The 21,223-nt window shown below is 44.7% G+C and overlaps 1 protein-coding gene across 1 annotated transcript in view; it reads right to left on the bottom strand.

Annotated features, from left to right (window-relative positions):
* Positions 1–21,223, bottom strand: part of DNAH3 (dynein axonemal heavy chain 3) — a 210,881-nt gene that overhangs the window by 21,048 nt on the left and 168,610 nt on the right. Inside the window, exons 50-54 of the mRNA XM_030884374.2 lie at positions 18,839–19,021; positions 12,866–13,064; positions 7,917–10,058; positions 4,346–4,571; positions 644–888 (exon numbers count right to left, since the gene is read on the bottom strand). Coding sequence (XP_030740234.2) covers positions 644–888; positions 4,346–4,571; positions 7,917–10,058; positions 12,866–13,064; positions 18,839–19,021 — 2,995 coding nt within the window. The remainder of the gene's footprint in view (positions 1–643; positions 889–4,345; positions 4,572–7,916; positions 10,059–12,865; positions 13,065–18,838; positions 19,022–21,223) is intronic.

Here is a 21,223-nt window from a genome sequence, read left to right as displayed (position 1 = left end):
TGTAAAGCACATCTATACATTTGTTGCCCTCATCATTCCCAAAATTCTCTTGCCTCTTGGGTTCCCGGAATCCGCTCATTTTCCTTTTTTTTTTTTCCCCCCTCCCCTTCCCTTCCTCCTCCCCTTCAGGGTTTCAGATTTAGCAAACAAACAAAACACCCTACCAGACACACAGTTAAAATTCAATTTCAGATAAATCATTTTTAGTGTAACTATGTGCAAATACTACATTGTTAGGTGCCATCAGGTTGGCTCTGACCCATAGCGACTACATGCACAACAGACCGAAACACTGCATGGTCCTGGGCCATCCTCACAATTGTTCCTATGCCTGAGCCCAGTGATGCAGCCACTGTGTTAATCCATTGTGTCCAGGACCTTCCTCTTTTTTGCTGCCCCATCCACTTGACCAAACATGATGTCCTTCTCCAGATATCGGTCTCTCCTTACAACATGTCCAAAGTAGTTAAGATGAAGTTTTGCCATCCATACCTTTTAAGGAGCACTCTGGCCTTGCTTCTTCATACACAGACCTATGCAGGACATACTAACTGGCAACCGACCCTGAGTACAAACTTAAATACACATCTTCACCTGCCTGTGTATTTCCTCTAGATGACTCACGTGAGCTTTCATTGCTTACCCAGGGGTCCAAAGCTTCTCCTCTCTTGAACGACGGCATGGAAGAAACAAAGGCCAAACAGGAGCTTTTGCCACATTACTGCCTTTGAACAGCTCTTAAAGAACACAGGGTCCGAGACAGGGTCATTGAGGTACGAGCGCAAAAGGTTGGCTCGAAGACCTTTGGGGGGCTCATTGGTCATTTTGATCCCATTCTGGAGAATGCTGACCGGAAACTTCTCTGATGGGTAGCTGGTTAGCCAGAGTCTGGAAGGCAAGAGACCCAATTATTTAGAGCAATGCTGTAAGTTACATTGAAAAACTACTAACAAGAAATCATAGCTTAGTTAATATCAACCACTCTAGATGTCAAATCTGTGCTAAGATTTTAATATATGTCCTTTGTTTTAATCCTCAGAGGGGAATATTATTCCATTTGACAAAAGGAAGGAGCCAGACTGGCACACTAGTTAAGCACTAGGCTGCTAACTGAAAGGTTGGTGCTTGGAGCCTACCACCCAAGAAAACAATGTGGTGGTTCTCTGCCCTAGAAATTTTACCCTTCAAAACCATACAGAGCAGTTCCAGTCTGTGAGTCAGACTTAACTCAGGGGAACAGGTGGGTAAGTTTATAATAGAGGAAACAGACATGGAGAAACATGGTGGGATATGGGTTGAAGAATTGCTTTACCTAAAGAATTTAGTGCTTGTCCTTGGTTCCAGGGAGATAACTCTAAATCTCTTGGATTTCTTTAATGATTAGGATATTTTGTTAATTATGAAGGCCTTCTGACTGCACCTGATGGGTTATAATTATATGGTGACTCATGCTGTGTGGGGACTAGTCATGCCGGAAACTACCATACAGCAGGTCTGATCTATGGGGAATGAGGGAGGCTGAGGTTTGAGTTTAATCATGTAGGCAATGATGTAATCAATCATGCCAGGTTAACATATTTCCAATAAAAGCTCTGGATACTGGAGTGCAAGTGAGCTTCCTGGTATCTATGCACGGAGAGGATAGCCTGTCCCTTGGGGACAGGGAAGCTTTGTTTAGAGGCTCTAACCAGATTTCACCCTATGCATCTCTTATTTGGTATTCTTTGTATTATAATGAAACAATAATTGTAATTAATCCAAGTTCCATGAATTGTTCTAGCAAATTACTGCACCTAAAGGGGTAATGGGAACTCCTGAATTTGTAATCAGTTGCTCAAAAATGTTCTGGGGACCACTGAGTTTAGGGCTGGTGCTCGATGGCTTGGGTGAACTTGGCAGTCTGGAACACTGCTCCATCTGTCAAGTTTTGGATTTCACTTCAATTGGTTAGGCTCAGAAGAGTAAGAAGTTCCTATGTAGGAGGGGCCAGAGAAGACATTCAGTCTTGGTATAAGAAGAGGTTAGGTCAAATTTCTCAAAAACTCATAACTTAAAAGCAGCTAAAGCCAAGATGTGAACTTGGCACTCTGACTCCAAAACCCAGAGCATCACAGCACACTACCTCTGCTGCTGGACTTTTTAAAACAAGGCATCTCAGCAATATTTAGAGAAAGAATGAGGGAGTAAATGGGGAGTCAGGCAAGGGTAACAAGCAGACAGAATGTAACAGTGTGAGGCATCGTAATCAAGACTACAGGTAACAGCAAATAATGGGCTGTGGGAGTCCACGGAACAAAAACCTTTGGCTGGGTTGTGGGGAGCCAGACAAACACCAAAAACAAAAGTTGCTAACCTCTGGACAGCAAGTGAAATGCACCATGCTGCCTGTTTTATCCTATAGAACGTGTCCAGGCCCCTTTATTTGCATGTGGTCCATACTGCTTTCACACACAAGGGCAGAACTGAGTAGCTGCAACAGAGACCACATGGCCCACAAAACTGAAAATGCCCACTCTCCGACCCTTCACAGGAAATGTTTGCCAACTTAGCAAAATAGCAAAAGTTTGTCATAGAGGAAACAGCATTTGAAATGGGCCTTAAAAACATGGGGGATTCATCTTTTTTAAAATATAAAAGAAAAAAATACAAAAGTGTTTCTACATGAAATGGGAAGATGAATAAATGCATTAGGAAACAAAGAATCATATGTAGAACTTTATTACCTAGAGGTCAACATTTTGGCACATTGACATTTATTGATTTGCTTTTCCTATTGAACTTAAATGATAGACTCCTTGGCCTCTTGCTAGCTGGCTTCACATTAGAGAGGCTTTCGACAGGTGGGTCGTCATTAGAGATGGAGGGCACAGGCTGAGCAATTTTGTGGAGGGAAAAGCCAAACATACGGTGAGACTTGGTAGGCGATCTGGTGAGGTCCAGGCCCAGCACATGAGCTAGGTGACACTGAAGGGGCCACAAATTGGTGGCCTGAGGTTTGACTTCAGCTTGCAGACAGGTGAGAGCCTATTTGGGATGAGTTGCCAACTTTTGATATCTACAACTTTCTTTAGAAATTGTCGGTTTCTACTTCCTCTTTTAAAAACAAGAAATCCTGAGCGCAAGGGGCCTTGATGTCACTATGCAACAGTTCAGTGGTATTGAGCATCTCTGCTCTGGACAGGACCTGCATTCTGCTCCTCACAGTCCCACTGCTCCCTGTCGTGTCCAACACTGGACTGGCTGCCTGCAGTGACCGCCCAGACATCTTCACTCATTTATGTTACATGCCTGGCACTTGAGCTTGTGGATTTGAGTTCGTAAGACCATATTATATTGCCGCGTGCTGTCAATTCCACGTCATAGCAGCCTATATGACAGAGTAGAATAGTCTCTTTGGATTTCTTAGGCTAAAATCTTTAGAAGCGCAGTTAGCTAGTCTTACGCTGTGTGGCCATGGTTTCTGTCACAACTACTCACTATAGCATGAAAGCAGCCACCAACAAGACTCAAAGGAAGGAGCCCTGCTCCCTCCTTTAAGCCTCGCTTAAAATTTCAATACAACATTATTGTGATCACTGAAACCTGAGTTTCATACAATTTTCATGGGTTGTAATTCATCTTTTTCTTTTCATTTTCCCCCCAACAATTGAAAAACGTGAAAGTGGCTTTTAGCTTGTGACATGTGCACAAGTGCACACTGAAGCGTGCTGATGCTGACCTAGATCAAGAGAATCGCGGAAGTGCCAGTTCAAAGGGGTGTAAAATCTGCGGGACTTATCTTCTCCTCCTACACATGCACCAAAGCCCGACCTTGTCAAGCTTCAAAGTCCACAAAAACCATGAACTATTTCTAATGCTGATTCAACGTCCATGGGCCCCAAAATTAGTAGGATAAAGAAAAAAAGTGGAGCATGGATTTTCTATGCCAATATTAATTAAAAATCACACTTGCTGACACTGACTTGACCTTACTACACATGCCACCTCTCACCTCTAACCCCAACAACTTCTCACTGCGTACACTCCAGGAAAACAGGAGAACTTCTTTGTACTTTCCTAACACACTTCTTTACTTCTTCCTGGAATATTTGCTAGAATACGCTTTGCTTCTGCCTAGAATATTCTGCCTAAAATATCTTTCTCGGCAAATTCCTAGTCATCTTTCAAAACTCCAGGCAATTGTCAGATCTCTAGGCATCCCCCAGCCTTTGCCCCATTGCCCCCTTTTATACTCACTGGCTCTTGTTCAAACTATGAAGATAGCAGATAATGCATAATATCAACATTATTCATCTTTGGGCTGGCTTCGGCTCGGCTGAGCACACATTAAGGCTAAGCATCTCACCTGAAAGCGCTGTGGGTGTTCTCAGGAACAATGACTTCCTCGCAGATCTTCTCTAGTGCAGGCATCCAGCTTGTGGCCAAATGGCAGTTCTGTAAGACTACCCATGTCCCATCTTTGATGGCTGTGTGAATCATTCTGGCAGCAATAGGGCCTTGGCCTTGACCAAGGGAGATGGTCTGTGTTTTGGTACCTCCCATTCCAATATCATCAGCAAACTTCAGTAAGCCTGAGACCAAGTAGAAAAGGTACTTTTTAGAGAGGATAGGCCAGCTAGGACTATATTAATAAGAGCAACACAAAAGGAGGGGATCCATTAAAACTCTGGATTCAGAAAGAAATGCAATGCCTTCTGTTAATGATAAGTAAACACCTTTTTGGGAAAGCTGTAGATTTCAGGTCAAATGGTTCACTTAAGCTATAAATCAATTCCAAACACATATGATATTCTTAATAAAAGTTATACAGCTTGGAAGAAAAATTTGGGTTTTAAAGAAAGAGGAATTCCCAGGAGCCAAAAACAAAGAAGGAGCTCATAAGTAGAGAGGTTGGCTCACCACTAAAGAATCAGGGGCTGGGATTTTATAAATTAATTTTACTAGAATGATAGGAAATTGCCAATGAAAAGTAATCCTTTCTCTTTTTAAAAAAATCATTTTATTAGGGGCTCATACAACTCTTATCACAATCCATACACACATCAATTGTGTAAAGCACATTTGTACATTCATTGCCCAATCCTTTCTCAAACAAGCAGGCATCTAGCAAGGATGCAACAAAGCCCACATGGAAGAGGCATACCATGTGTGATCATGAGGTCTTGATGGGAATAGGTATCATAAGTTAAAAAAACAAAACAACAAAAACAAAAAAACAAGCAATCAAATAGAAGTGAAGGCGTATGGACCGAGTGGAGGCCCAAAACCCACCTGGAAATTATTGGTCAGTATCTCACAGAAGGGACACACAGAGGGATGTTAGGCCAGGATGTGGTATAGCACTGATGAAACACACAACTATCCTCTAATTCTTTAATATTTCTCCCCTTACTGGTATGGTTCCTGTCTTACCTCATTAACCGAGTTAGACATGAGTATGCTCATGTGTATAACTAAGATTGATTGATGCATGAAAACCAAGAGAGATAACCCTTCAGAAACAGTAATGGGAGTAATGATTCCCTGAGGGTACAGGAAGGGGGGGGGATGGAGGGGAAGATGGAACTGATAGCAATGATAGCTGTATAATCCTACTCAAGGGGGTGAACAACAGAATTATAGGTGAATGGATATACTGGATGGTGTAAGACACGGATAATAATAATAATAATAATTTATAACATACATAACACAACAATAAGGGCTCCAGGGAGTAGGATCAGGGAGGTGGGAGAGGGAAGGTATAAAGGGATTTGATATCAAGGAGTTCAAGAAGAATGAAAATGTTTCGAAACTGATGGTGGCAGCAGTTGCATAATCAGGTATAATCTAATTGAATTACAAATTGTTGAAACATCTGTAAGAACTCCCAATAAAATGATTTTTTTAAAAAAGTAAGCCTTTCTTAATTCCCTTCCTATCCTGTTGTTTTTCCCAGAAGCAACCAAAATTACTAGCTGCTTATAAATCCTTCCAGAGATATTTTATGTGTTTAAACAAATGTATACATACTCTTATATAAGAGGGACCTTCAAAAAGTTGACGAAAAATATCTCATTATCTTTCAATTCCATTTTCCCATGAACTTTGTGAAGTCTCCCTTTGTGTAATATGCTACAAACAGAATACTGTATTTGCTTTGTTCATTCACAATATATCAAATAGGCCTTTCCACAGTTGTACTTATAGCAAGGCCTTACTATGTTTCATGGCTACATATTACTTACCGTAGATGATACCCTACTTTAATTAGTCTAGAGGTTAGAATATTAATGCCCATGAGAGACATAACTTTGTAGCCATATGAGATGGGGAGCTGGAACTGAGAGTTTTGTATAAATTTAGGGCCCTTAGAAGGTGAACTTTCATGTTAAGAAGACCAGAAATGGACGACTGACATTAGAAGGCAACATGAGAGCTTGTCACTGACCTAGAGCCTGGGTGGAAAAAATAAACAACAAAATCACAACTCCCCAGTAAGAAATCAAACCACCACCAAGCCTACTCTACACAAAGACGAGGAGTTTGAATTGACAGGAGCCAGTAGTGTAGGATTCCCAAGCTAAGACAATTTCCCATCAAATTAAACCAGATTGGTAAATCCCCTTGGGCACGAGTATTTATTTATACAAAGTTTGTCTGTTGGGACTTCCCTAAAATCCATGGTATATATATGAGACTTTCCCAAAACCACATTACTTTGCTGATGGTTAATTCATAATAAAAAATGACAAGCTATGTGAGGAAATACATCCCTATAAGGGATAGTGAGCACATGTAACAATCAGGAGAATTAACACCCTGTGGCTTACATATAGTTTCTGAAAGAGACCATGAAAGAAATTCATTTAACATCTCTAAAAAAGGAATAATAGATATAATAAAATTCATACTTTGATGGAAGAAATAGTGTATATGAATTTAGAGCAAACTAAATAAACTTGGAAACGGCCATCATAATTGCTGAAGATAAAAATGCAAGCCATTAATTAAAGCAGCCGTTTAAATGCAGCCAAAGAGAGAATGAGTGGGCAAGAGGCCGAGGCCCACAGCAAGGAGGACTCTGAGCCCCGACTGTGGTTTGCAGGCTAAAGAAACAGGGCTCCTTAGAGAAACGGCTGCTTCCAGATCCAGGGCAGTAACTGTGTAAGATGGTCCTGAAGTCGTGCCTGGAAAGCAATGAAGCTATCCAAACCTTCTGGGGTTATGTGAAAAGGTCACAAAAGGGCTCCCACAGGCCAACGGTTCAATAATTCGCGCATCAAGAAAGTATAATGGCTGCAGTGGCGCAAAGCACCACTGTATTTGGAACGCCGAGTGTCTTAAAAACGTTTTAGCTCACAATATGTATAAGACAAGAAAAATGCTACTTGTTCACTTTGAGTTTACTGGGGCACCAATGAATTATTTTGGAAAGCTGAGAAATGAAGAGGAAGAATCAAATGTCTGTTTTACCCGTTCTGTTCAAATGATCACCCCAGTCCTATACTTTTTGACATTCTTTGATTCTATACACAGTATTAATTATTACAATAAAAAAAAGGTTTTTAAGAAAAGGAAAACCCTTGGTTGAGAGGACCCATAAGAAAAAAGTTTAAGAGAAGATAAACTGGAAGCCAGCAGGACAATCTGGCCCTCCTGGTTTCCCTGGAAAAACCAGGAGGTCTGGCCATCCTGGGCTCACATTCCTGCTTGGCACAAATGGCTGCACCCAGTAGCAGCTGTCCTTTTTATCTCGGGGGAAAAAAAAAAAAAGTCTCCAGTTACCCAACTACATCTTGGCTTGTCCACGGGGTGGCCATCCAAGCCATTTGAGTTCGAGATCCCAGCTGTCATACAGAGATAGGCTGTCATCACCATCCACCCATCCATTCTGGGCTTCCCAGTTCTATCCTTAGATCACAGTTCCTGCTTACCTGCCATTGGGTCTGCGCCTGGAGACAACACGAAAATCAATGGTGCACAACAACTGGAATCGTAATAGGAACCCTGGAGATCAAATGTAGGAGGTTCAACGTATACCTTTCCCATTTGTTCGGAAATGAACTCCCGAGCCGCTGGAATAATCTTGTCTGGTCGCAAGCAGCGGAGGATCACCATCCTTTCTAGCCCTTCAGCGAACTCCCACTGTCCTGGAAACGTCTCCTCGTGGGGGAAGGCTGCGTCATAGATAAACTTCCATTCCTCAACACTGTGTGCGAAATGGTCCTTTAGGCCCTTCAGTTTGGATAACGAGGATGCACGGACAATTTCCGACCATGCTTTCTCAGACAGCCAGTCGGGAGCTGGGTTGGGGTAGGGGTTATCCAGGGCAACCCCTCCAGTTAGCAGGAAGTACCAAATGTCCTCATTAATTTGTTTCCTCTCTTTCATGATGCCAACGGTCAGGAGAAGGGAGAAAAGCAGCTTGTCCTTCTCGAACAGAGAGCGGCAAACATTTTTGTAAATGCTCAGGGTGAAATGCTCAATGATGTACTCAATGCGGAGATCCAGCTCGTCGCTCTTCTCGCTGTTAGCCAGGGACTGGATGTACAAGTTGATGAACCACGTGAGGGAGTACTGGTACATAGGCTCGATGTTGGCTAGGTCAGAGATACAAAAGAAGATGGTGGCAGAATGGACAGCCACTGGCTTGTAGCCCATCCGAGTCTCGTCAATCTGCGTTTCTGTGACAGAAGCAATTTCCTGTTTCTCAGAGATTTCTTCAGACAGCATTTTGGAGGAAGACAAGACTTTGATGGCCGTCTCATCCTCGAGGATGTTGCCCTCGGACATGGAGAGGACCTCCAGGATCTTATCTTCAATTTCCTTGAGCTGCTTTTTGTTCTGGGCACTTTCCACAATCAGTTTGTTCTTTTTCTCTTCCAGTTCTGGCTTCTCCTTGGCAGCCACGATGCCTAGGAGTTGATCTTGGAGCCCCAAGGGTGTGATCATGAAATTGAGGAGGCAGACCTTCACGGCGACTTCAGGGAGGTAATGTGGGTTCCGCAAACGGGTTGTGATGTATAACTTAAAGTCCCGGGAGTACTCGATGATATTTTCACCCAGCCTCATGTATTCCACCCCTTGCTGCTTGAATGTTGATTTGAGCAAGATGGGCTCAATGAAAGCATCCAGCTCTTCGCCAATGTTTTCAAGTAAGACAGGGGTGCCAAATTGCAGCGCGTTCTCTAGGGTTCTCACGTAGTTGGCATCCGAGAACTTGATGACTGAGAGCTTATTAGCTTTCTCCATGTTCTTGATCCATTTATTGGCCTGCCCCTGAGGGTCGATCATTAAGGCCCAGCGCCTGGAATTGGACACAATGATGCCATTGTCAATGGAGAAGGAGTCAATGGGCAGCCCAGCAATTTGCCAGGCACGGATTTTCACGGGATCCCCTAATGTGTTGCTGAGACTGAAGTCACTGGAGCCAGGAATGACCTTCTGCCTGCACTGCTCCAACCATTGCTTTTGGCATTTGGTCCGGTAATCTACTGTAAAGGCCCCCAGGTAAGCCACGGTCCCCGAGGATACCAACACATCCCCCGTCAGGTTAATATAGCGGATCCCCAACTGCCGGGCAGCTTCTGTCCATCGGTCCTTCTCTCCTCCAAGACCACTGATAAGCTTCTCTGCCCTGATGAGCTTTTGGGAGCAGATTTCAATGTTTTCCTCCAAGGTATTTTTCCTGATGTTCATCTCTTCAAATTCATCATTTAGGGCCTGCAAGCGGTCTACCACCAGCTTTAGCTCTGCCCGCTTCAGGTTCAATTTCTGCATCTGTACATCCAATTTCCCCTCGGCCTCCTTCAGCCTCTCCCGCTTGGGAGCCACCACTTTGGCCACACGATCATACACCTCCATGGCCCTCACCCACTTGCATAGGCCTTCACAGGCTGATGACACATTTTTAATAACAGCCGGCTGGAAGTCTGGGTGATCAATAAACCTTTCCCGGATCCGCTTCATGACCGTAGGGGGAATGTTGTCTTTATCATAGGTCTTAAGACTCTCCAAGAACTTCAGATCTCCAAGGATCTTTCTTGACACCCCCCAGTAATCTTCGATCATCTTTCCTGTTTGGTAGAAGAAGCAAAGATAACAGGAATGATTATGAAGACCTTCTGGTTGAGACTTAAAACTCTATAGAGGCAACTGTTTTCCTTTGCTGAAAACTAAGCTCCTCAACATGGCCTGGGAGGTCCAGCCAACAGCACCAACCTTGTCCTCAGCTACTCTCTCCCTGGCTCTCAACTTGAGCCACAAAGGACCTTCTTTGAACTCCTTTCTCTATGATCCCAAGTGCTTTCCTACCTACGAGGCCTTCAGCAGTGCTTTAAGTGACTTTTGGTTGGCTTCTGGCCACACACCCAATCTCATTTTAAAAAGCATCCTCACAAACAGGCCTCCCTAGACTCTTTCTAAGATGCCCTAGCAGCTTCTAATTTCACCTGCCGGGAGGTGAACTTTGTAAGACGATCCTTTAAGAAAACAGGCCAGATATAAGAAACTGGTCCGAGCAAGGACGAGCGAGCCGGTACCTCTTCACCCTGTCTGCCCCTAGAATCTCCTGGGAGCTCTAAAAACACAACAGCCTATGCTTTGTTCCCTTTGTAGCTTTTAGCATAACCTATACGTTTTGTTTACTCTCTATTGTCTATCTCTCCCTCAAAGCTGCGAGCTCCATTTATTGAATGAATGTTACCTTGCACCTCTTTCGTGGATGGAGAGAGCAACAGGAGTTAAAGTCTGTGAGTATATATTTAGAATATTCTTTTTCATATGTGGACGGTAGGTTGAATGGAACCCTAAGCATTCTCCTTATGATGGACAGTGGGAGTGGCAGTCTCAGAAGGAATCAGGGTAGGAGTGCAGTTGGCAGGCTTGTACCTGGCCAGAAGTGTATCCTTGGCCTGCCCAGCTAACCAAGCCAGGCCCCTAACTTCCTCAGTACCAACTCTGCTGCTGACTAATGACTGATTGAGTGAGCTGAGCCCCAACGCTGGGACAGTGGCTCTTTTGTTGCCACGTTGGGGGAAAAATGTTAGTCGTCTCTTTGGCTCATGGTATTATAAAAGCTTGCCAAAGTCATCAAAAAATTACACTTTTATGTATTGTATTTTTAATTTAAGCAGAGCTACCAGCCAAATATTTCCCGTGAAAGGATTTTGTTTATATTCTGGAAAATGACCTGCTTTATTTAAATTTAAAGCACCCAAAGCTAATTTGATAAGGTTTTTTTGCTGCATGTAAATGCACTCATGAAATTCTATGGGTTGCGAGACTAATATACATGTTTTAAAAAGAAACAAACAAAAACAACCCAACAGATGCTATTAAGCCAACCCTGATTCTTGCTGATCGCATGTCAGAGTAGAACTGTGGTCCATCGAGTTTTCAGTGGTTGGCTTATTGGAAGGAGACCACCAGGATTTTCTTCTGAAGTGCCTTTGGGGGAACTCAGACTTTCAATGTTTTGGTTAGCAGCAGAGCTTGTGAGCTATTTGCATCAATCAGGGACTCCACATAAAACATACAACCTGCTTCCATGGGAAAGTAAGGCTGGTAGATGTTGGGTCCTGTGCTGATGCTCAAGAATACAAGAAAAAATGGACTCTCGTGACCTGGCTCTGCTTTGTCCATCACGGCAGTTCCAAATCCTGGCTGTACCTCAAGAGCTTTACAAAAATGCCTGTGCTCAGGCCGCAGTCCATCCTATGGAAGAAGACTGGAAGGGGCAAGGCCTGGACCGCACGCAGCCTTTTTGAAGCTCCTTGGCTGTTTTCCTAAAGGAGGCCTTTGCAATATCCAACTCGGACTCTTCCCTTGCGCATCTTCTCCGCATGGCTTTTGGCCTGGAACTGGCCAGACAGGAGGAAATGCTAAGCGAGAGGAAGCAGGAGTCAGAGGCTCCCAAGCGAGGAAGGGGAGCTTTCCTGAAGGTAGGAGAACTAGAAGGCAGGAAATGCCACTGCACTTGGCTTTGCAAGTCCTAGCTCAGCTTCTAGGACACGGGTCTTTATGCAAGGTCTTACATCTAATTCCAATTTTAAGTAGAATGAATATTCACCTCTGAATGCTTCTGTGCTCAATAGTAAATGGGGGCTTTCCTGTCCCCCAACTGACTCTCTTCTCTCCGTGGCCCAAGTTAAAAAATATTCTGTTCTCTCCCTCTCTCTGCATTTCTGCTACCCTTTCTCTCTCTCTCTCTCTCTCTCTCTGTTTTGCCTCAGTTGCTCTCCTCCCAGGTCCTTTCTTCCTTCTTGCTTGCCCCCTTGCTCTGAGTCCACATGTCTCCTTGTCTCTAACTCAGGGCTTTTCTGATCCTAATTCTCTCCTGCTTGTAGCACCTTTGTCTCTAAGTTTGTTGTTGCTTCTCTGCCCCTGTTTTTCTGTCTCCTGTCTGTCTGTGCTTGACTTCAGGTCTGTGAGTCTTTGTCTCCCTCTGTCTCTCTCTCTCCTTCTTCCAGTCTCTTTTGGTCTCTCTCCCTCCTGGTCTTTTTCACGGTTTCATCGTCTCTGGGATGTGTATGTGTGAGTCTGTATATGTTGTGTGTCTGTGTGTTTGGGCCCCTCTCCATCTCCTTCTCACTCTCCATCCTGTCTTGGCAGTCCTTTCATCTACAGGGCCTTCCTTTGGGGATGATACGGAGGCAGGGGCCTGACTCAGCTCAGCATCCCTGACAGACACTGTGTCTTTTCAAGTGATGGAGCTGAGAGAGGATGAGGAAGCAGCACCCGAGAGACCTCTGGGTGCACAAGTGCATCCTGGCCCCTTTCTGGAGTCCTCTTAAATGCCACAGGGCTGCTTTGGGGCCTGTCAGGCAGCAGCCAACACTGAGGCCTCTCGTGGGGGTGGGGGTGGGGTGCTGGTGGGGATTACCAGAGCCACCAGGGTCCGGCTTCCTCTCTGGTCGCAGTCCTTTCATGACACAAATGCTCTCCATAACCAGCTTGACAGGGCCGGGGGGATTCTGCATGGACTTCACCAGGGAGATGTCGGCAGGGTTCAGGGTGTCCAGTGCTGAGAGCGCAGCTTCCAGTGCAGGCATCGCTTCTGCTAGGTCCCCCTCACATTCGTTCTGCGAACGGCATGGACATCAAGGGTGAGTGTCTGTGCCTAAGAGCACTGCCCTGACCCTGCAGGGAGGGCACAGCTGTGGGAATTGTGGTTTGATGTCCTGGGCATCTGAGCACTCACCTCGTGTGTGATCTTAAAAAGTTTAGCTCCCACTTCTTAACAAACTCCTGAGGTACATGCAGTGGGCGATTGATCACACCCATGGATCAGGAAGAGAGTAAAGGCTAAGGGTGAGGTGTGAGTCACACATGATGGAAGGCCCAGGAGGGGAGAGAGGGAGGTCACATTTAAGGGGGAAATCAGGCTGGAGAGATATAGAAGGTCAAGGATGGGCTCAGGATCAGAAAGGTATTTCAGCTTGGAGAGGAGGTAGGGAGGAATCAGGGTGTGTGAAGGGTGGGATGGGGTAGAGTTCAAGGCAAGGTTGTCTGTGCCGCTTAGTTACTTTGAACTCCTGCAACTGGCTCAGACAGAGCTCAGCTTTCCTCTCAATAGAAGCAGATGGCTCTGTCTTTCTCTACAGAGGGGCTGGTGGGTGCAAGCTGCTGACCTTCAGTGGACAGCCCAGTGCTGAAACACGCCCCCCCCCCTCAGTGCTCTTCCCCAGGCAGGGGGAGGATGAAGAACTCGACAGAGAGGGGAGCCGAGCAAAAAGACAGAGAGAGGAATCATAGGGTAAAGAGTTGGAGTTGATTATGTCTCTGTTTGCTAATTCAACAAAAAAGGAAAACAATGACTATTATTTAGTCGTAAAAAAGGAATGATTCATGTGATAACATGGATGAACCCTGAACACACTGTGCAATGGGAAAGAAGGTGGACACAAAGGGTCACCTACTGCTTGCTTCCACTGCAGTAGAACAAGGCCCTCCTGAGAGGCAGAAAGCAAATTCGTGGTGGCCAGGGGCTAGCAGATGGGTGAGAGGAGACGGGGCACTGCTGATGAGTAGAGGGCTCCTTTCTGGGGGTGATGACAATGTTCTGGAACTTAATAGCAGTGATGCTTGTACAACTTTGCACATACATACTAGAAAGGAATGGCTTGTATAGTATTAATAGTATGTGAATTATAAATCTTTTTTTTCCTTGAAAAAAGCTTAACACGATAGGATTTGAGAACTAGAATGGACCACTAGGTCATTTAGTAGTTCAATTACCAAATTACACACACACACACACACACACACACACACACACACACACACACACACAGTCCCCTGAGGTAGAGCAGGCCAGCTAAGGTAACACGGTTGCTTAGTGACAGAGCCAGGCTCCTGTCCTGAGCCCCTGCCCACCCCTGTCAGTGATCATTCCATCAGTCACTCAGACCAAGGTGCGCTCACACAGGTATGAATGACGTGAAACCTTACCAGATGTACAAGGTTCGGTCAACTTTAGGAGAGAAAGAAGGCCCAAGAGATGGAGCAGGTTGACAACAGCCATGCTCAGGGTCAGAAAGGTATTTTAGCTCAGAGACTCTTTGTGAAATCTTAGAAAACTCAAGGCAGGTAGGTTTTGAAGCTTTAGTATCTCAAAAGTTGACTGTGATGGACAAACAAAACCCAACTGGCTCAACCTTCTTACAGGTATGTGGACATATCCATATTTGCTTATGTGGATCATAAGGAGCTGAGTGTCACGGTGGCCGAACTCTGGGCTGCTACCTGAAAGGTGGGCAGTTCTTACCCACCAGCTGCTCAGTGAGAAACAGATCCGTACAGACTTACAGGCTTGGAAACCTAGAAAGCAGGTCTTCTCTGTCCTATAAAGTCCCTGTGAGTCAGGCTTAACTTCTTGGCAGTGGGTTTGGTGCCTCATCTACGCTTTGTACTTTAAAATTTCTGCTTTTCTTATGAACTCATGTCTTTGGTTTCATCCTATTAAAACAGTACCTGCCCCTCTGACATCCCCAAAGTGAGTTATGTCAGATCCCCAACATCAAGATGGGATGTCCTACTTCCGGGGCCACCTTCCTATCCCTAGGTCACCGACCAGGCCAAGTCCCAGGTGCAAAGAACAACACAAACCAGCCTTTGCTGTTCCTCAAATCAGCGTCAGAAAGAGTTAGACAGCAGAGGAAACAAAAGACATCAGCCACAGCTTTGGAGGTCAAGTGCATTTAATACGCCAGGTCATTACGGTGTTGCCTCATTAATAGTTGCAGCCTGTTGTCTTAAAACTTGCCAGACAACTAGTGGCTCCTCAGGCTTCATGCCTCCCAGTGGCCTGGCACCTCTGCCCCTTTTCCTAGTGGGCAGGGTTGGATGCCACCTTGGTCTTGCAACAAGTTTGCTTGCCAAGTGACTCAAAAAGGCCTCTACTGGTGACATGGCCTCTAACAGTGACTCCCAAGCCTGCTGTGCATCTGAATCTCCTAGGTGTGCTTCGAAAGCTTCCTGCCATGCCCCGCGCCCAGAGATTCTGATTCATCTGGGTGGAGTGGGCGGATTTCGTTGTTTTAAAATTCCAAAGGGGATTCTGGCATACAACTCTAGTTTACTGCTGGAACCCAGAAGATGAGGAGGAAGGCGAAGCAACTGAAACACCTACGAGGGGAATGGCTAAGAAGCAGTGGTTAAGTGCTTAGCTGCAAACCAAAAGGCAGTCTGCTTTCCTACAGATTACAGAAACCCTACCTGGCAACTCTCTTCTGCTCTGTAGGGCGGCTTTGAGTGGGTATCAACTCGACTGGGAGGGGTTGTAGGTTTAGGAATGGCTACTGGATGAGTGATGTCCTTACTTTAGTCATCGAAATGATGACCTGGTATTCTGGGAAAACATTTGTGATAGAATTCTAAGGAAAAACAAGACAAAAACATGACACACATTCCAGTTGTGCTATGAATAGAAACTAGAAGGACACTTGGAAAAATAAATGTGTTAAAATTAAGTTCTTTCATATGTGTTGTCACTGCTACAATATTTATTTTAAGGATAAAAATACCCTAATTAAAATTCACCCCAGTGGGTTCAAAAAACGCCAAGAGCATCAGGGCTGTCAGAGAGGTACAAAGCGTGACGTGCTCTGGAGACCTGATTCGGCTTTGCAGTAATTCTGGCACCATTCATCATCCTTATGATGGGGAAATGAGTGATTCTCCAGCTTACAAACAATCACCCAATTCAAGAAGCCTCGTGCATGTGAAGCAAGTCTTCCGGAGACCCGCCTCTGTCTTGTCCAGTCTCTTCAGTCATTTCCCTGGTGCGATCCCATTCACACGGTGAGCCCCTATACTCTGCACCAGGCACCAGGCTGGAGCTCTTCCGTGTAATCTCATTGACTGGTGTGCGGAGAGCAGAGAACATTCCCAGACCTCCTGTGGAGTCAGAGCTGAAGGGCTGCAGGGCTGAGGAATCAAGCCGGGAAACTGTAGGACAATCATAAGCTTCTCCTCCTCCCTGGGTGGTTTCCCCTCTGTCAGACACACCTCCGCCAGGATCCAGGGCGGGATGGCACACATTCGGCTCCACCCTCTGCACTGAAACCAAGGGGGCAGGTTATTGTTTGGTGAGGGTGTGGTGGGGAGTCCTGTGTCATCTCCTTCTACACCTTAGTCACCTCCCTTCTTCTCCCTCTTGCAAGTTTCCCCAGACACTGCAGAGTGCCATTCCGAATGATGAGAGGTTAGCCTTTATCAGTCAGGTGAGGCTATCAGTCCAAGCAAAGGACAACTGATCTGGACCAAGTGGACTTGAGTGCTTGGCAAAGCCAATCTCTAGCTAGCTTAGACCAACCAGCCCTGCCTATGGTGGGACATGTGCTACAGGCTTTCCATGTGCTTCCCTTACTGTCCTACTTTTATGAATGAAGAAACCGAGGCTAGGCCAGGGCTGAGCACAATGGAGCCCTAGGATGTCTATAAAAGCTGAAGTATAAATCTATGTGCTTCCTGGGTCTGGCGGTTACTCTGCGTGTGGGAAATGGGCTGGCTGGGCTTTAGCAGCGCGTCGCCAACATCTCTGAAGCCACTACACAGGAACACAGTCCCAAAGTTGTCGGCATGTCTGGTTTTGTGCTGTGTGTGTTTTCAAGAAGTTTCATATTTAAAAAAATGTCTCCAGAATTTTAAAGGTGGATAAGTATTTAAAGAAATACTGTGTGGTGTAATACTGTGCATGTGTTCCCTTGCTGACAGTTTGTAACTTCATAAATGGTAACATGAAAGGGCTTTAGGACGCGAGAGCTTGGGGTTTGAATCTGCGTTCAATCACTTATTAGCTGTGTGACATTGGCAAACGAACCTACCAAAACCACTGTTATTAAGACAATTGACTTTAAATAAACAATTCACCGCCCCTGTGTGGGTCCTGACTCACAGTGACCCTAGAGGATAGAGTAGGTTCCAAGTCTACATCTTTATGTGAACAAAAAGCCTCCTCTTTCTCCCATGCAGCATCTGGCGGGTTCAAACTGTTGACCTTGTGGCTAGCAGCCTAATGTGTAATCCATTATGCAGCAGGGCCCCCTTGAAAGAGCAAAAGGTAGTACGAATTAAGTGGAAAAGAATGTAGTTCCAAGATGGATGAGATGGGATAGATGTATGGATTGTGATCAGAGTTGTACAAGTCCCCAAGAAAATGATAAAAAAAAGATGGATGCGATGTTGTTTTATTCATTCCCATTTCTCTACTGCCTAGAAAAGTGTCAACATATAGTTGGTACTCTTTAAGTGTTTTTAAAATGAAAGAATACAAAAGATACCACCATGGTACTGATGAGTAGTTGGTACTGTCATCTTGGGGCAGAATGGTGTATTACCTACTAGATTATGGTTCTCGGTTCCACATGTGCCACTAGAACTGAGAATAAACGCATCTCTGCTGCCAGGGGATCGGGGAGAGGCCAACTCTTGGGACATACTAGAGAAATGTCCGTTTGAAATGATTGTCATTTATTCCCAGACCATAGAGAAGCCAGACATGTTTTTTTCCCCCCCTCAATATTTTAGTTAAGCACCATGAGCCTTGGGTTCTAACTAACTAGCGGTGTGATTCTATTTTGGTCATTTCAGCAGTGAACTTCAATGCCCTTGATTCTCAGATGTTGATACCTGTCATTCCTAAGCCTCAAAGTAGTTTTAACATTGAAATGAAACCAGCACTTTGACAAATAGTCACTGTTAATCAGATTTTCCTCTAATATCTGAATGGAGCTTAAGTTCTACACCGGACAATTTCTTCTTTGGGTAAAAGAAAATAAATAACTTTTGAATGGAGCCTTTTACCTTCAATGTCCAGTCATCTGGCTAAGTATTTATTCCACACCTATATCACACGAGGCACATTTGAGCAACTACATGATGGAGGCGAAGGAAACAGCCCTATGAGTATTTGGAAGAGGACATTCTAGGTTGAGGAAATGGTTAGTACAAGGCCAAGGGTGAGAGCTTGCCTTTGTTTATTTGAAGACGAACAGGCAGAGTAGAGTAAAAGGGAGGGGAGGGAGAGACAGGGGAAGGGAGAGGGCGTGAAATCATAAGAGGTGAGGTCAGATCATGTTGGCCTTTGAAGGCCTTGCCAGAGTGAAATGGGAAATACTGGCCAACAACAATGCTTGCTGCAGAGAACAGGTTTCAGAAAGACTTGTTCATCACTTACTAGCTAGAAAGGCATCACTTACCGGAAAAGTCACCTACTCTTTCTGAGCCTCACGGTTCCCATGGTGAGGCAGGCATGGTAACAGGCACGGTGCAGAGCTGCCGTCCGGAGGCTTTAGGGAGATGGCAGTCCAGCCCAGCCTCAGCTAGCTCTCTCTTGCCTCTCAGCTATTTATACCTTGATTCCTTGAGCAACGGCGGCGGCGGCATTGGCTTCTTTTTCATCTGCTTGCACCAGGAGTTTCTTGGCATCAGCTTCCTTCGTCTCCACTTCAATCTTCACCATCATCTTTGCAGTTTCCTCGGATGTTTGAATAAGTTGAGGCTGAAGGGCAGTCAGTTCTATTTGCATGACGGCCACCTAGGAAGGAGGGCGGAACAGGGGAGTTGGGTCAGTATATCAATGCTGAAAATGGTAAAGTGAAATCAATCTCCTAACCAGAGGAAGAATATTTACTAATGAATCCGACAGGGTATTGGGACTATCTTTTTCAATTGGTGTTGATCTCTTTTATCTGCTAATACTCAGGTATTGAGCTAAAAAATACATGTTGCCCTGGTTTGCAGAAAGCTACAAATGACAGTGAAAGCCCATAATTTGAATCCCCTCCAATTACAGTTGAGGTATATGAATAGCCTGTGATCAGACAGAGCATTATAAAGTCAATTATGGCAGCTGTCGGTAGGTTAAAATATAGTATCTTATCATTTGATCTCCCTTTTGATCAATTTTAAAGTTTCAGCTTTTTCTTTTCTTTTTTTAAAAAAATCTTTTTATTGGGGGCTCATACAACTCTTATCACAACCCATACATACATCCATTGTGTAGAGCGCATCTGTACATCCATTACCCTCATCATTCTCAAAACATTTGCTCTCCACTTAAGGCCCTGGCATCACTTCCTCATTTTCCCCCCTCCCTCCCTGATCCCCACTCCCTTATGAACGATTGATAATTTATAAATTATTTTGTCATATCTTACACTGTCTGACGTCTCCCTTCACCCACTTTTCTGTTGTCTGTCCTCCAGGGAGAAGGTTACATGTACATCCCTGTAGTCAGTTCTCCCTTTCCATCCCACCCTCCCTCCATAAAACTTTTTTGTGTACTCGTCACAATCCATACATCGCTTGCATCAGGAAAATTTGTACATATGTTGCCTTCATTCTTTTCTAGACATTTACTTTCTATTGAGTCCTTGGTATCAGCTCTTTTTTTCCTCCCTTCCCCCCATCCCCATAACGCCTTGATAGATTGTACATTGTTATTATTTTCTTATCTCAAACAGACTGCTGTCTTCCTTCCCCCATGTTTTCTGTTGCTCTTCCCCCTGGAGAGGGGTGTATAGTTTATGTGTCGATCATTGTGATCGGTAACCCCTGTCTCCTTTCCTCTCCCCCTTCCCCCTACCCTTCTGGTATCACTATTCCCACTCCTGTTCTCGGAATCTGTTGTGTTGTGAGCTTCCATCTCTTATCTATACCTGTGTACATGTTCCGGTCTGGTCTGAATTGAGAAGCCACACTGGGGTCATGGTAGTGGGGGGTGAGGAAGCCTCAAAGAATCAGAGGAATATAGCGTGTTTCATCGCTGCTTTGCTGTACCCTGGTTGACTCGTCCCTTCCCTGTGGCTACTCTGTGGGGAGATTGTTCCATTGTCTACAGATGGGTTTTGGATCTCTGCTCCAAAGAAGGCCTTCTCCTAGAGCCAGCACCCTGAATTCAAATTTCTAGAATCCCAAACTATTCATTAAAAAATTTTTTGTTTGTTTATAGAACCTCCTTGTGGCATTTCTGAAATACTAACATTAAGAAATAAATGCAGTAAAAAATGGATACTACCCTTCTTTTACAGAAGAATAAACAAAGGACCAAAGGGGCAAAGGAATGTGTTCAAGGTTCTTGTGAAGCAGGAGAGCTAAAGTTTAAGCCCATGGCCGACTCCACAAAGTCTTGGTCATAAACTTGGCCTTCCCAGTTCCTATTGAAAAGATCCAGGGCTGGGCAGGTCAGGAAAGTGAGGCAGCCTTGGGTACAAATTTTACAAAGTGTTAAGTACTCAAGATCACTCACATTTTAATGCAATGTTCTTTTTATCTTTTTTAAATCATTTTATTGGGGGCTCTTACATCTCTTATAACAATCCACACATCAATTGCATCAAGCATATTTGTTCATATGTTGCCATCATTATTTTCTAAACATTTACTTTCTATTTGAGCCCTTCTCTTTTTTTTCCTCCCCACTTGTGACTGCTTGATAAATTATAAGTTATTATTGTCTTCATATCTTACACTGACTGCTGTCTCCCTTCCCCCAAGGTTTCTGCTGTTTGTCTCCCTGGGGGTGGTGGTGGTGGTTATGTACATCATTGTGATTGGTTCTCCCTTCCTCCCCTCTCCTCCCTACCTTCCTCCTATCTTTCTGATATCGCTACCCCCACTTCAGTTCCTGAGGGATTTATCTGACCTGGATTCCATGTGTTGTGATCTCTTATCTGTATCTGTGTACATGCTCTGGTCTAGCCCAAAGTGAAAGGCAGGACTGGGGTCATGATGGTGG

Source organism: Echinops telfairi, unplaced genomic scaffold, assembly GCF_000313985.2.
Source record: "Echinops telfairi isolate 266 unplaced genomic scaffold, ASM31398v2 ScPeMD7_5;HRSCAF=22, whole genome shotgun sequence".
Classification (NCBI taxonomy): Eukaryota; Metazoa; Chordata; class Mammalia; order Afrosoricida; family Tenrecidae; genus Echinops; species Echinops telfairi.
This window is presented reverse-complemented; position numbering and strand designations above follow the sequence as displayed.